Source organism: Aotus nancymaae, unplaced genomic scaffold (assembly GCF_030222135.1).
Source record: "Aotus nancymaae isolate 86718 unplaced genomic scaffold, 86718_ANA_hifiasm-v0.15.2.pri h1tg000004l, whole genome shotgun sequence".
NCBI lineage: Eukaryota > Metazoa > Chordata > Mammalia > Primates > Aotidae > Aotus > Aotus nancymaae.
The window spans coordinates 30198706-30213482 of NW_026988415.1; the positions used below are offsets into that span (position 1 = coordinate 30198706).

Genomic DNA, 14777 nt, shown 5'->3' on the forward strand with positions numbered 1-14777 from the left:
GGGCATGCTTTGAATAGAAAGAAGATCAAGGCATCCAAATAAGGGGAACAACAGGAATAAAGGTCCATAGGCAGGAATTCAACATGATTACAGGCCTAGTACAGTCAGGAATGGAGTTAGATTCAAAGGATACTAAAATCTGTGAAGTACAGTTCTTTGCCTTAAGTCAGCCCACAGCCTAGCCAGGGAGACTAACAAGAAAGACATGGTAATATCAGTACAGAAGTACCTATTATGTACTATTAGAATACAAAGGAAGGACAATTTTACCTGCTGGACTCAGGGGAAATAATATGTTTGAGTTGAATCTTGAAGGGTAAGTAGGGCTTTGCCCTGTGAAGGAAACACAGGGCATCTGTGGCAAAGCAAACAGCAGCGACAGACATGAAGGTGAAAGTGTTTAGTGCACAGACCTATATCAGGCATGCAGATAGGATGCACAGGCACTAGGGAATTAGAACTGAGTTAAAAGTTAACATTAGGCAATATAGTGAAGAATCGTGTTGTGGAGGCAATAAAGGGCCATCAGAAGATTTTAAACCACAAGGCTGGGCGTGACGGTTCATGCCTGTAATCTCAGCACTTTGGGAGGCTGAGGTGGGTAAATCACTTGATGTCAGGAGTTCAAGACCAGCCTGGCCAACATGGTGAAACTCCATCTCTACTAAAAACACAATTAGCCGGGTGTGGTGGTGAGTGCCTGTAATCCCAGTTACTTGGGAGGCTGAGGCAGGAGAATCCCTTGAACCCGGGAGGTTGAAGTTGCAGTGAGCTGAGATCGCGCCACTGCACTCCAGTCAAGGCAAAAGAGTGAGACTCTGTCTCCCAGGACCAGATGGATTCACAACAGAATTCTACTAGACATTCAAAGAATGTGTACCAATCCTTTTGACATTATTTCACAAGATAGAGAAAGAGGGAATCCTCCTTAATTCATTCTATGAAGCCAGCATCATCCTAATATCCAATCCAGGAAAGGACATAACCAAAAAATAAAACTACAGACCAATATCCCCGATGAACATAGATGCTAAAATCCTTAACAAAATATGAGCTAACCAAATCAACAACACATCAAAAAGATAAGCCACCAAGATCAAATGGGTTTCATAGCAGAGATGCAGGGATTGTTTAACATATGCAAGTCAGTAAATGTGATACACTACATAAACAGAATTAAAAACAAAAATCACATGATCATCTCAATAGATGCAGAAAAAGCATTCAACAAAATCCAGTATCCCTCTATGATAAAAACTCTCAGCAAAATTGGCATATAGGGGACATACCTCAACGTAACGAAAGCCATCTATGATAAACCCACAGCCAACATAATACTGAATGGGGAAAAGTTGAAAGCATTCCCTCTGAGAACTGGAACAAGACAAGGATTCCCACCCTTAGCACTTCTCTTCAACATAGTACTGGAAGTCCTAGCCAGAGCAATCAGACAAGAGAAAGAAATAAAGGGCATCCAAATTGGTAGAGAGAAAGTCAAAATGTCACTGTTTGCTGACAATATGATTGTTTACCTCGAAAAGACTCCTCCAGAAAGCTCCTAGAACTGATAAAATAATTCAGCAAAGTTTCCAGACATGAGATTAATGTACGGAAATCAGTAGCTCTTCTATATACCAACATCAACCAAACAGAGAATCAAATCAATAACTCAATGCTTTTTACAATAGTTGCAAAAAATACAATATGTAGGAATATACCTAACCAAGGAGGCGAAAGACCTCTACAAGGAAAACTACAAAACACTGCTGAAAGAAATCACAGATGACACAAATAAATGAAACACTTTCCATGCTGCTGGATGGGTAGAATCAGTATCGTGAAAATGGCCATACTGCCAAAAGCAATCTACAAGTTCAATGTAATCCCCATCAAAATACCACTATCATTCTTCACAGAATTAGAAAAAACAATTTTAAAATTCATATGGAACCAAAAAAGAGCCCATATAGCCAAAGCAAGACTAAGCAAAAAGAACAAATCTGGAGGCATCACACTATCTGATTTCAAACTATACTATAAGGCCACAGTACAAAAACAGCAGGGTACTGGTATAAACATAGGCACATAGAGCAATGGAACAGAATAGAGAACCAAGAAATAAATCCAAATGCTTACAGCCAACCGATCTTTGACAAGGCAAACAAAAACATAAAGTGGGGAAAGGACACCCTTTTCAACAAATGGTGATGGGATAATCGGCTAGCCACATGTGGGAGAATGAAACTGGATCCGCATCTCACCTTATATAAAAATCAACTCAAAAGGGATTAAGGACTTAAACCTAAGACCTGAAACCATAAAAATTCTAGATGATAACAATGGAAAAACTCTTCTAGACATTGGCTTAGGAAAGGATTTCATGACCAAGAACCCAAAAGGAACTGCACTAATAATAAAGATAAATAGTTGGGACTTAATTAAACTAAAGAGCTTTTGCACAGCAAAAGGAACAGTCAGCAGAGTAAACAGACAACCCACAGAGTGGGAGAAAATCTTCACAATCTATACATCCAACAAAGGACTAACTAATATCCAGAATCAACAACAAAGTCAAACAAATCAGTAAGAAAAAAACAGTCCATCAAAAAGTGGGCTAAGGACATAAACAGACAATTCTCAACAAAAATATACAAATAGCAACAGACATATGAAAAAATGCTCAATATCACTAATAATCAGGGAAATGCAAATCAAAATCACAATGAGATACCATCTTATTCCTGCAAGAATGGCCATAATACAAAAACAAAAAACAGTCGATGTTGGCATGGATGCAGTGATCAAGGAACACTTCTAAACTGTGAGAATGTAAACTAGTACTAACACTATGGAAAACAGTGTGGAGATTCCTTAAAGAACTAAAAGCAGAACTACCATTTGATCCATCAATCCCACTACTGGGTATCTACCCAGAGGAAAGTAAGTCATTATTCGAAAAAGATACTGGCACATACATGTTTATAGTAGCACAGTTTGCAATTGCAAAAACATGGATCTAACCCAAATGCCCATCAATCAACAAGTGGGTAAAGAAACTGGTATATACATATGATGGAATACTACTCAGCCATAAAAGGAATGAATTAATGGCATTTGCAGTAAGACTGGATATTATCATTCTAAGAGGAGTAACTCAGGAATGGGAAACCAAAAATTGTATATTCTCACTGATATGTGAGAGCTAAGCTACGAGGACACAAAGGCGTAAGAATGATACAATGGACTTTGAGGACTTGGGAGGAAGAGTCGGGGGAGTGAGGAATAAAACACTACAAATAGGTGCAGTGTATACTGCTCAGGTGATAGGTGCACCAGAATGTCACAAATCACCACTAAAGAACTTATTCATGTAACCAAATACCACTTGTACCCCAATAACTTACAGAAAAATTAAAATAAAAAAATATTTCTATGAATGACTGTTACCATTTAGCTAACTACTCAAGCCAGATACCTGTGATTCATCCTAGGCTACTCACTTTTACTACCCCAGCTAGTCAGTCACCAAGTCCTAGAAATTAGACTTCTTTTACATCTCTCAATTTAGCTTATCTTTACAGTTTCTAGCTCTACTGCTTTCATAATCACAGTAATTGGAATTAGTCATTTCTCTGGGTTTATAACCTCTTACATGGTCTCCTCGTCTCTAACCTGAAGCCCCCATCTAGTCTATCCTTCACAATACTACCAGAATACTCTATTTTTTTTTTCTTGAGATGGAGTCTTACTCTGTCACCCAGACTGGAGTGCAGTGGCGTGATCTTGGCTCACTGCAACCTCTGCCTCCCAGGTTCAAGTGATTACCTGCCTCAGCCTCCTAAGTAGCTGTGAATACTCTTTCTAAAACAAAAATCTGAACATGGTAATTACATCTCTGAGTGAAATCCTTCAAAGCCCCACCCTGCTCCCAGTAGTTTGCAGGATAAAGTTCCAATGTCTTGGTTTAACACAAAAAGCCACTTTAAATCCCACTCCTGCCTACCTCTCCCACCATTCTCACACATGCACCTTTTCCAGTCATGTGCAATTCCTTGTAATACCTTTAACTTACCATGCTACTTTATTCTCCATACCTTTGCACTTGCTATTCTCTGTGTCTGATATGCTCCTTCCTTTCTTCTCTCATATAGCTAAGTCCTAGCTTAAATAACAAGCTTCCAGGAAACTATTCCTGACACTGTGATTTCTAAGGCTAACCTATACTTGTGTAGTGCCTTCCGTAGAATATCACCATCTAATATTGTAATTGTGAGTTTACCCATTTCACTAGTCCACAAGATCCCTGAGGACAGAGAATATGTCTCATTTGATTTTACAGCATGTAGCAGTGTCTGCCACATATAGCAGGCATTCAAAAAACATTTGTTGAAGGAGTTTAGTTTTGGACCTATCAGCTGATATGCTTGAATTATATGTAGGTGAAGAGATCCTATATACTGCTATGTGAAAAGGCAGCAAGCACAATAATATTCTTGTTTAAAAATTATAAAGTTACTGAAAGTAAACAAAGAATTACAGATCTAAAGCCAGTTTAGGACTAGAAGCAGCTCATAAATATGTCTATTGAGAATGGCCAAGAACAGACCCTGAGAAACAGTAAATGCAAGGAGGTGGAAGAAGAAACAGTGGGAGTATAAGAGAACAAGGGAAAAGAGAACCATGGAAAGCCAGGAGAAGGGGCAAAGTTAGTGTCAAATACTGGAGCCAATGAAATATCAGGAAAATACGGTTAAGCAGGTAGACATTTTAGATTCTCTTGTTTATATCACCCTTACCTAATGTAATACACAAGAGGCACAGGTGACAACTTAGCACAGTATTGTGTATTCTGCTTTTTAGGTTTAAAATTGGTTTTATTTAACCTTCCAGCTCTAAAACCAAATGAAAATCATTAAGTTACCTTATCTGAAACTGTGATAAAGTGTTTATTAAACCAAGAAGATTAGAAAATTAAAATACTTAAATATCTTTTTTCTTTCTTTAATTACCTCTTACTTGGGTATCTATTATCCTTATTTTAAAAATATCTAACATGGATTTGAGGGGAGGGGGTTTTGTATTATTTAAGTTTCCATTAGTGGTATAGTACCCTGAAGAATATTACTCACTGTCTGGCAATGTTTAAACATAAAAATTTTCATTTGCCAATTTATTCTAATTGAAGAAACTCTTGTTTCTAGTGATGCATCTTAATTTTAATAAGGTGTCTTTATGCAACTATAATTTCTGATAAACAAAAATACTTTACGAATAACAAATTAAATCATACCATTTCACATAGTAACCATAAAACAATAAACATACCCCTGTATCTGTATCCGATTTTGATGAATTTAGACTTTCCTGAGAGGGTGATGGAGACACACGTCCTAAAACCAACATAAGTATAAAAAAGGCATGTATGTACACACAAAGACCCACCAACATACAGCATTCAAAAGTAATGATACAGCAATGTCTAATAGTTAGAGAACATAGTATTCTTGAAAAATACTAACAAGGGAGGCATAACCCTGTAAGAACCAAAATATTTGTTTCGATCATTTTTACACAAAAACTTCATAAAATGGCTTAACCATTTCCGTAATTTAATAAACAAAATACCACTAAATTCTCAGTATTCAAATAGGACACATTCTTATTAATCATAACAAGTAGCAAGAGGAACAATAAAAGGGCAGAAAGGGTCAGGGCTAGGGTTAGTCTCAAGGGCCACTGAAAATAGTCTTTTTGCTCCTGGCAGGGCAGTAGAAGAAATGACAAACAGCTAGGACTAGACAAATTCACCATATAATAAACATGGTTTAACTTCTTGTTAAATCATCATCATCTTCAACTAAATATTGCAACATAATGCAAGCAATACTCACAGGGTTTACTCAAGTATATGAGGCCTAGCTTGCCAGTTCAGTGAATCTCCCTAGACTTCTATGTTCCTCAAATTGGAGCTTTGACTATGTACTCTCACCCAAGGCCACCTTTTTTCTCCTTTCTCCTATGCCTTATTTCTTGTTTGCAGCCTTACTTGATAGTGGGGAGAGTGTGGAAAAAACTTATTACATGGTTAGTCATTAGAAAAGAATCCCATAAACTAAAAGCCCAAATTTACATCAGTTCTACATACTTTCCCGATAACATCATGATACAAAAATATGTGTACATAGCTGTAATCAGTGTGTACATACAGAATGCTCTGAGCCTTCTCTTTTCAAAATTTTTTCATATATCCCTTGATAGACTGACAAGTCACATTTATTTTCCATGACTTTCCTTAATCATTTTTACTTAATGGATGTATATATGATTTTCATTCTTTTTCTAGTTTAATTAGCAATTCTATTATAACATGTTCTCAATAGTTGATGAAATTAACTACTTACTACACCTGAAAGGGATAAATCAAAAGCTTTGTGGAAACTTTTTTCATTGGGTTTAGAGACTTTTGCTGTTGATGTGTGTCTTACTTTCAAGTTTTTGGCCATTATGATAAGTAATGGTTGCTGCAAATGACTGCCAGAAAAGTAGGGCATTAGTATACCTAAAATGTAAAAATTTCAGATTTCTGTAAATTTTTAAATACATGAAAAATACCTTCAGTATTGTATTTCATTCGCATATTGTTGAAATAGTCAAAAGCATTTTTTAAGGCCCATATTCTCACTACATTGTCTTGTCCAGCTGAGGCAAGTAATCGGCCACAGTGAGAAAATTTCATGGTCCAAACAGCTCCCTATGAAAACAAAAGAAGGTTCAAAGTTAATACTTTACAACTTTAGAGACATTACTTTTGGCTAGGCGCAGTGGGTCATGTCTGTAATCCCAGCACTTTGGGAGGTTGAGGCAGGCAGATCACCTGAGGTCAGGGGTTTGAGACCAGCCTGGCCAACATGGTGAAACCTGGTCTCTACTAAAAATACAAAAATTAGCTGGGCATGGTGGCAGGTGCCTGTAATCCCAGCTACTTGGGAGGCTGAGGCAGGAGGATCGCTTGAACCCAGGAGGCGGAGGTTGCAGTGAGCTGACACCATGCCATTAAACTCTAGCCTGGGCAACAAGAACAAAACTCCATCTAAGAATAAATAAATAAATAAATAAAATAAAGCCATTACTTTACAGCCAAAGTTTAAAATTATGCCAAATTATACGTACTAAGATAATGCTCACATTGCTAACAGGTACTTAAGGCTTTTGGTTCAATGGTGCTATAATACCACAAAAGGAGACTTTCAGAAGAAAGGCAGAATAAGATAGTTGTACTGTTCCATAATCTAAACTAACAATTTCAAGAACTCAAACCTTGTCCACATATTCATGAAAATGGGAGTTCTAAAGTGGTCAGAAATCTTAACTGGAAAAGCACAAATCCTAGTTGGGGATCTCAGTGCCCTAGCTGAATGTAAAGACGGATGGCAGAGCCCTCAGTATAGCACTAACAACTGAGCAGGACTGAGGAAGACTAAAGCCCACCTTGGCAGTGACCCTCACAGCATCAGGCACTTAGAAGTATTACAGTATTGCAATGGGCTGGGTGTGGTGGCACATGCCTGTAATCCCATCCAGTACTTTGGGAGGTCTAGGCAGGCAGATCACCTGAGCTCAGGAGATCAAGACTAGCCTGGGCAACATGGCCAAACCCCATCTCTACAAAAGATACAAAAAATTAGCCAGGCGTAGTGGTGCACACCTATGGTCCCAGCTACTCAGGAGGCTGAGGTGGAAAGACTGCTTGAGCCCCGGAGGCAGAGGCTGCAGTGAGCCAAGATCCTGCCCCTGCACTCCAGCCTGGGTGATAGAGTGAGACCTTGCCTCAAGAAGAAAAAAAAGATAGTAGTATTGCAATGGTGTGGTCTCATCCTACTTCTCTCACTATAAACAAGGTTTCATAGTATATGGCCAGAATCTCTAGATACTGAAAACAGTAGGAAAGTATGTGTGTGTGGCGGGCGTAGAGGAGCAGGGGGCAAGAACATGAACCCCTTAAACTGGAAAGAGCAAACCTTATTACAACAAATACTATTATATACACATCCAAGTGTATCAAAAGAATTATGCAAAAGCCCATTTACTGAAATAACCATTTACTTCTGCAAAATTCAAGTGTATTAAAAAATGAGTCATTTAGAGCCTACTATAATGAGATTTTATTTAAAAACAGGAAATAACGAGTCAATACAGTACTAGGAAATTCACCAATTTCCTTAAGGAAAATACTAGAATCAACTCAAACATTTTATCTGTAGATTGTAAGTAATAATATTTAAATTTGAATTTGGTTGCCATCCAATATATTTATGGTTGCTTCCTTTCAGTTAAGCCAACTTTTAGACTTAAAATGTAAATAGATTCCCTAATGAAGGGCATAGTATTATTTATTCAGTTCTTAATTTTATCACTGCCTTCCTTGTGTTCCTAGCATTTTCAGGGGTTCACTGCAATATAGTTTGTGCACTTCATTTACATTGGTACATCTGAACTTTAAAGGAGAACTTGAACTTCTACCTCTCTCCCTGTTTTAGCTGAATATCTCACTTTATAACATATATTGAGCTGCTGAAATATTTTATAAATTATTTAAAATATGGTTGGGAACATTTTAAACATTTTTCTGAAGTTACAGACCACCCTCTAATTTAACTGCTTTAAAGTCTGGTGCCTTTGCATAGCCTTCTTAGTGATACAGGCTGAGAGTCTGACAATAACCAGTAACACCCTTTTCTTTTTTTTTTTTTTTTTTGAGACGGAGTCTTACTCTTTAGCCCAGGCTGGAGTGCAGTGGCATGATCTTGGCTCACCACAACCTCCACCTCCCAGGTTCAAGCAGTTCTCCTGCTTCAGCCTCCCAAGTAACTGGGATTATAGGCACAGGCCACCAAGTCTGGCTAATTTTTGTATTTTTAGTAGAGACGGGGTTTCACCACATTGGCCAGGCTGGTCTCAAACTCCTGACCTCAAGTGATCTGCCTGTCTTGGCCTCCCAAAGTGTTGGGATTACAGGCGTGAGCCACCATACCCGGCCCGATAAGTCACTTCTGGAATAATTTAGAGACAGACTCTGTATTACCTATTCATTAAATCATGTTAACATAAATGCATCGTTCTTGAGCCAGGCTAGCAAAGTTACGTACGTAGAAGGAGATCAGTTTTGTAGAAGCCAAAGTATTTCTCTTAACAAAGACAGTATCAATCCTAAAAAATGAAAAAGTTGCTTACCATATGTTCACCACTAAGATCTTGCACCACTTTGATCTGATCAAAATCATAAGGTCCTTTGAAACCGTGTGCTGCTTTGAATTTAACTGGTCTTGTATATGGCATTCCTTCATCATCACTTGATGAAGGATCATCTTGATCAGTATGAAACACTGAACAGAAAAGCAACAGAAATCACTACTAGCTAATATAGATACTGCTACTATCATATTTTCATATTTCCTGTTCACCAAGAACATTCACAAAATGGAAGAGCAAAATTTATTTATTCTATAACATACTGGTTAAAAACATGGAGTCCAGGCTGCCAGGTTCAAATCCAGCTCTGTCATTTATTATCTGTGTGACCATAGGTAAGTTACTTAACTTTTGATTTCTCTTAGTTTTCTTATCTATCAAACGGGGATTATGATGGTACTTACCTCACAGGATTTTTATGAGATTAAATGAATACAGATAAAAGTGCCTGGTATAGTCCTAGGCACTGAATAAGTACTATGTATGTTTTATTAAACAAATGAGCACAATAATGACAAAGGCATAGGAGGTTAACATATGTGCAAATTTTGAAAATTTACCTAATTTAAAAAAATTATTTATTTATTTATTTATTTTTATACAAATGGGGGTCTCACTATGTAGCCCAAGCTAGTCTAGAACTCCAGGGCTTAAGTGATCCTCCTGCCTTAGCCTTCCAAAGTGTTGGGATTACAGGCATGAGCCACCACTCCCAGCCCTACCTAATTTTGAAAATATAATAATTCCCTAGTGTCCATGGCAGGACCTGCTATGGGTACCAAAATCTACGAATGCTCAAGTCCCTAACATAAAATGGCACGGTATTTGCATATGACCTACGCACATCCTTTCATGTACTTTCTTTTTTTAAAGACGGGGTCTCAGGTTGGAGTGCAGTGGTGCAATCATAGCTCACTGTAGCCCTGAACCCCTGGGCTCAAGCAATCCTGCTCCTCAGCCTTCTGAGTAGCTGGGACTATAGGCATATGTCACTACACCCAGCTAATTTTTATTTTTTAGTAGAGACAGGGTCTCACTATATTTGACCAGGCTAGTCTTGAACTCCTGGCATCAAGTGGTTCTCCTGCCCTGGCCTCTCAAAGTACTGGGATTATAGGCATGAGTCACCATGCCTGGCCCTGTATACTTTAAATAATCTCTAGATTACTTATAATACCTACTGCAGTGTAAATGTGATATAAATAGTTGTTTTGTTATTTTTTGTATTATGTTTTATTGTTGTATTGTTATTTTTTACGGTTTTTTTTTTTCCCAAATATTTTTCTATCTGCAGTTGTTTGAATCCCTGCATGTGGAATCCATGGATATGGAGGACTGACTGTATTTGTAAAAACCAAATAGCTGGCTGGGCACGGTAGCTCATGCCTGTAATCCCAGGGCTTTGGAAGGCAGAGGCAGGCAGATCACCTGAGGTCATGAATTTGAAACCATCTTGGGCAACATGGTGAAACCCTATCTCTATTAAAAATACAAAAACTAGCCGGGAATGGTGGCAGGTGCCTGTAATACCAGCTACTCCAGAGGCTGAGGCAGAGGAATCATTTGAAACTGGGAGGCGGAGGTTGCAGTGACCCAAGATCATGCCACTGCACTCCAGCCTAGGTAACAGAGTGAGACTCCATCCCAAAACAAAAACAAAAACAAAAACAAAATAGCCTTGGCCTGGCGTGGTGGTTCATGCCTGTAATCCCAGCACTTTGAGAGGCTGAGGTGAGCGGATCACCTGAGGTCAGGAGTTTGAGATCAGCCAGGCGAAATCCTGTCTTTACAAAAAATAGAAAAATTAGCCAGGTATGGTGGTGTGTGCCTGTAATCCCAGCTACTTGGGAAGCTGAGGCAGGAGAATCTCTTGAACACAAGAGGTGGAGGTTGCAGTGAGCTAAGATCATGCCATTGCACTCCAGCCTAGGCAATAGAGCAAGACTCTGTCTCAAAAAAAACCCAAAAAAACAAAAACAAAAAACCAAAACCGAAATCAAATAGCCTTAAAAAACTAATTTATAACTGATTATTGAACACTCAACCCTTTCAGACTGTCAAAGTCACAAAATATGCATAAATTCATTTTTCTTCAAACTCATAAAATGAAGAGCTAGAATACCTTATTTATTGAAACAGATGTCAGCTATAAAGGTTTACTGTTTTAAATAAAATAGAGTGCTTCTTATACACTACAGGCTAAATTTAGATGATTACAAATTAATTGAATATTTAGTTGAAATGTTCTGTTTTAACTCACCTTCATCTCTAACACTTTTAACTTTATTTATAGCACGTTCACCATATTCCTCAGCAAGGTGCTTTGCTCTCTTTACTGATTTTCCAAGAAACTTCTTTAGTTGAGTCCTTAACAAAAATAAAAAAGGTATCAACTCAGTTAACTGTAAAAGTTCAACAATTTGCAGATAAATGTATCAGATGTGACTGATAAAGCACACTATTTGGAAATAACCTTTTTTTTTTATCATAAATAATAGGTGTTTGAGTTCCAAATCCCTTATTCTATGGAATAAACATATTTAAGTCAATATGGCAAAGGAAACACATGCCCTTTCCCCCAATTTACAATATTCATATATTCTAGAGCTTTGGTTTTCAATGGTAAATAAAAATTGATTGGCAGAGGTAGTGAGGGGAGGGAAGTGTTTAAAGTCTAGATACCTGGGATCCACCCCCAGATAATCCAATTCAGAGAGCTTGGGGGTGAAGCCATGAATCTACGGTGAGAGCTTTGAGAAGACTGCTTTAGAGAGCTGTCCTTAAAAAAACATCTTACCAATAGAAAGAAAGGGCAAAGAGATATTTACTTACAAAATTAGATGCTCTGGTAGCTTAAGATGGTCCCTTGTCCCTTCTCTTTCAGTTTGGGTAGTTGCGTGTAATGCTACCCAAGGCTGAGCTTTCCTGGCAGGTATTCCCAAACACCAGGTAATGCAAGTATGCATCTCAAGCTTCCATAAATAGGACTTATTTATTGCTTTTTCAATTAGCTAAGTCTCAGATTTCATGTATTAAGATTATAAAAAGCAAAACACAGTACATGATGATATTTAAAACCAAAGGAAATATGAATCAGAAATACATTTTTACTGATTCATGGGAGCTCATGAGGGATAGTATTTTTAAAAGTTGTTAAGTTACATATACAAAGATGTTCAATGTAACACTGTTTAAAATAGTTAAAAAGTGGAAATAAACTAAATTTTTGTCAATAGAGGAATGGATAAATAAGTGCTGGTATGAAATACAATAAAATGAATGAAACAAACCTCAGCTTTTATATGTGCCAAGCTCTTATAGCAACATCAGAGGCTTTGCATGTGTGGTTATTTCTGCCTGGAACGCCTCTCCCTTGACTAATTCCCACTCACTTTTTAGGTCTCAGATCAAATAGCTCGCTCTCAAAACGGCCTTTTTGACTTTAGACTGAGTTTTTGTTATATAGTCCTCCTTTATCCAAAGTTTCACTTTATATGGTTTCAGTTACCCCAGTCAACCATGGTCCAAAAATATTAAATGGAACATCTCAGAAATAAAACAATTCATAAGTTTTAAATTGCATGCCATTCTGAGTAGCATGATGAAATATCACATCATACTGCTCCATCCTACCTGGGATGTGAATCATCCCTGTGTCCAGTGTTTCCACGCTGTATATGATACCTACTAGTTACTCAGTAGCCTTCTTGGTTATCAGATCAAAGAAACACAGTAGATACAGAGTCTGGTACTATCCATGATTTCAGGCATCCACTGGTGATCTTGGAATGTATACCCCATGGATAAGAGGGGACTACTGTAATACTTCCACAGCACCTGAAACTTTTCTTTTATAGCAATCACTACAAATGTAACTAGATTTATCTGTAGCTAGATTTATGTGTTTAATGCCTATTTCTCCCATTTACCTGGAAGTTCTATGAAGGCAGAGACTATGAATGTCTTTTTTTTTTTTTAATTGAGACAGGGTCTTTCTCTCTTGCCCAGGTTGGAGTGCAGTGGCATGATTTCGGCTCACTTCAGCCTTGACCACCCAGGTTCAATGGACCCACCTGCCTCTGCCTCCTGAGTAGCTGGGACTAGAGGTGCACACTACCATGCCCAGCTAATTTTCATATGTTTTTGAGAGACAGGGTCTTGCCATGTTGCCCAGGCTGGTCTTGAACTCCTGGACTCAAGTGATCTGCCCGCCTCAGCCTCCCAAAGAGCTAAGATTACAGGCATGAACCACTGCACCCGTCCTGAATATCTTCTTAACTGTTATATCTCAAGCACTTAACTCTCATGTCTGGCTCACAGAAAGACTGCAATATATCTATTATTGGTGCTAATATAAAGAGATGTCCATAATATATTTGATTTTCTAAAAAAAAAAAAAAAAGCAAGTTGACAAAACTATAGACATAGAGTAGCCCTGCTTTTGTGAGAAAAAAAAATTCTATGGAGAATACACCATGCTATTAAAACTGATTTCTTTTGATAACCAGAAAACATAGATGATAAAGAAATCATTTTTAAAACCATTATAAGGTCTCTGCTACCTATAACTGAAACTGTATTTTCTGGAAAATTATAGGTTTAGTACCACTTTAAAAGCCAAGAAAACAGACATTTTAATCATTTCAGATGAGAATAGTTCTAAAATATCTACTTTTATGCCTTCTTAAATGGCACTTAATGTTCTCTAAATTTCATTCTTTGATGAATAAGATCGTTGTTACTATCTTTTTGGCTGGTTAATACATTCAGAGCCTTTCTAATGCATTGCAGGTGGGCTATACTATTGTACTGGTTCCCCACTCAGCCTTCAAGGCAACAGGGCAGGACCCAGGGAAGCCTGGGTCAAACTTCTCTGGCCATCAGTTGCCTTATCAGCTTACCCCAGCATTCAGTGCCAATACTACTATGTTCTCTGTGTGTCATGGCATGAGAAAAGGTTGAAAAGCACTGTGGTACAAAATGATTGTGCTATATTATGAGTTCTTTCTTTCTTTTCTTTTTCCTTCCTTCCTTATGAGTTCTTTCTTTTCCTTCCTTCCTTTGGTTGTGCTATGAGTTCTTTCTTTCCTTTCTTTTTGCTTCCTTCCTAATGAGTTCTTTCTTTTCCATCCTTCCTTTGGTTGTGCTATGAGTTCTTTCCTTCCTTTCTTTTCTCTTTCCTTCCTTCCTTATGTGTTCTTTCTTTTCTTTTTCCCTCCCTCCCTTCTCTCTCTCTCTCTCTCCTCTTTCTTTCTTTTTGACAAGGTCTGGCTTGGTCATCCAGGCTGGAGTCCAGGATGAGATCATGGCTCACTGCAGCCTCGATACCCCCCAGGCTCAAGCAATTCTCCCATCTTAGCCTCCTGAGTAGCTGAGACCACAAGTGTGTGCCACCACGCCTGCCTAATTTTTAAAAATTTTTTGTAAAGAGTGAGTCTGTGTTGCTTAGGCTGCTCTCAAACTCCTGGGCTCAACTGATCCTCCTAACTTGGCCTCCCAAAATGCTGGGATTACAGGCATGAGCCACT

At 38.1% G+C, this 14777-nt stretch overlaps 1 protein-coding gene across 1 annotated transcript in view; it reads right to left on the reverse strand.

The window, feature by feature from the left end:
- Nucleotides 1–14777, reverse strand: part of WDR44 (WD repeat domain 44) — a 92795-nt gene that overhangs the window by 26745 nt on the left and 51273 nt on the right. Inside the window, exons 9-12 of the mRNA XM_012475991.2 lie at nucleotides 11510–11616; nucleotides 9232–9383; nucleotides 6613–6751; nucleotides 5326–5390 (exon numbers count right to left, since the gene is read on the reverse strand). Coding sequence (XP_012331414.2) covers nucleotides 5326–5390; nucleotides 6613–6751; nucleotides 9232–9383; nucleotides 11510–11616 — 463 coding nt within the window. The remainder of the gene's footprint in view (nucleotides 1–5325; nucleotides 5391–6612; nucleotides 6752–9231; nucleotides 9384–11509; nucleotides 11617–14777) is intronic.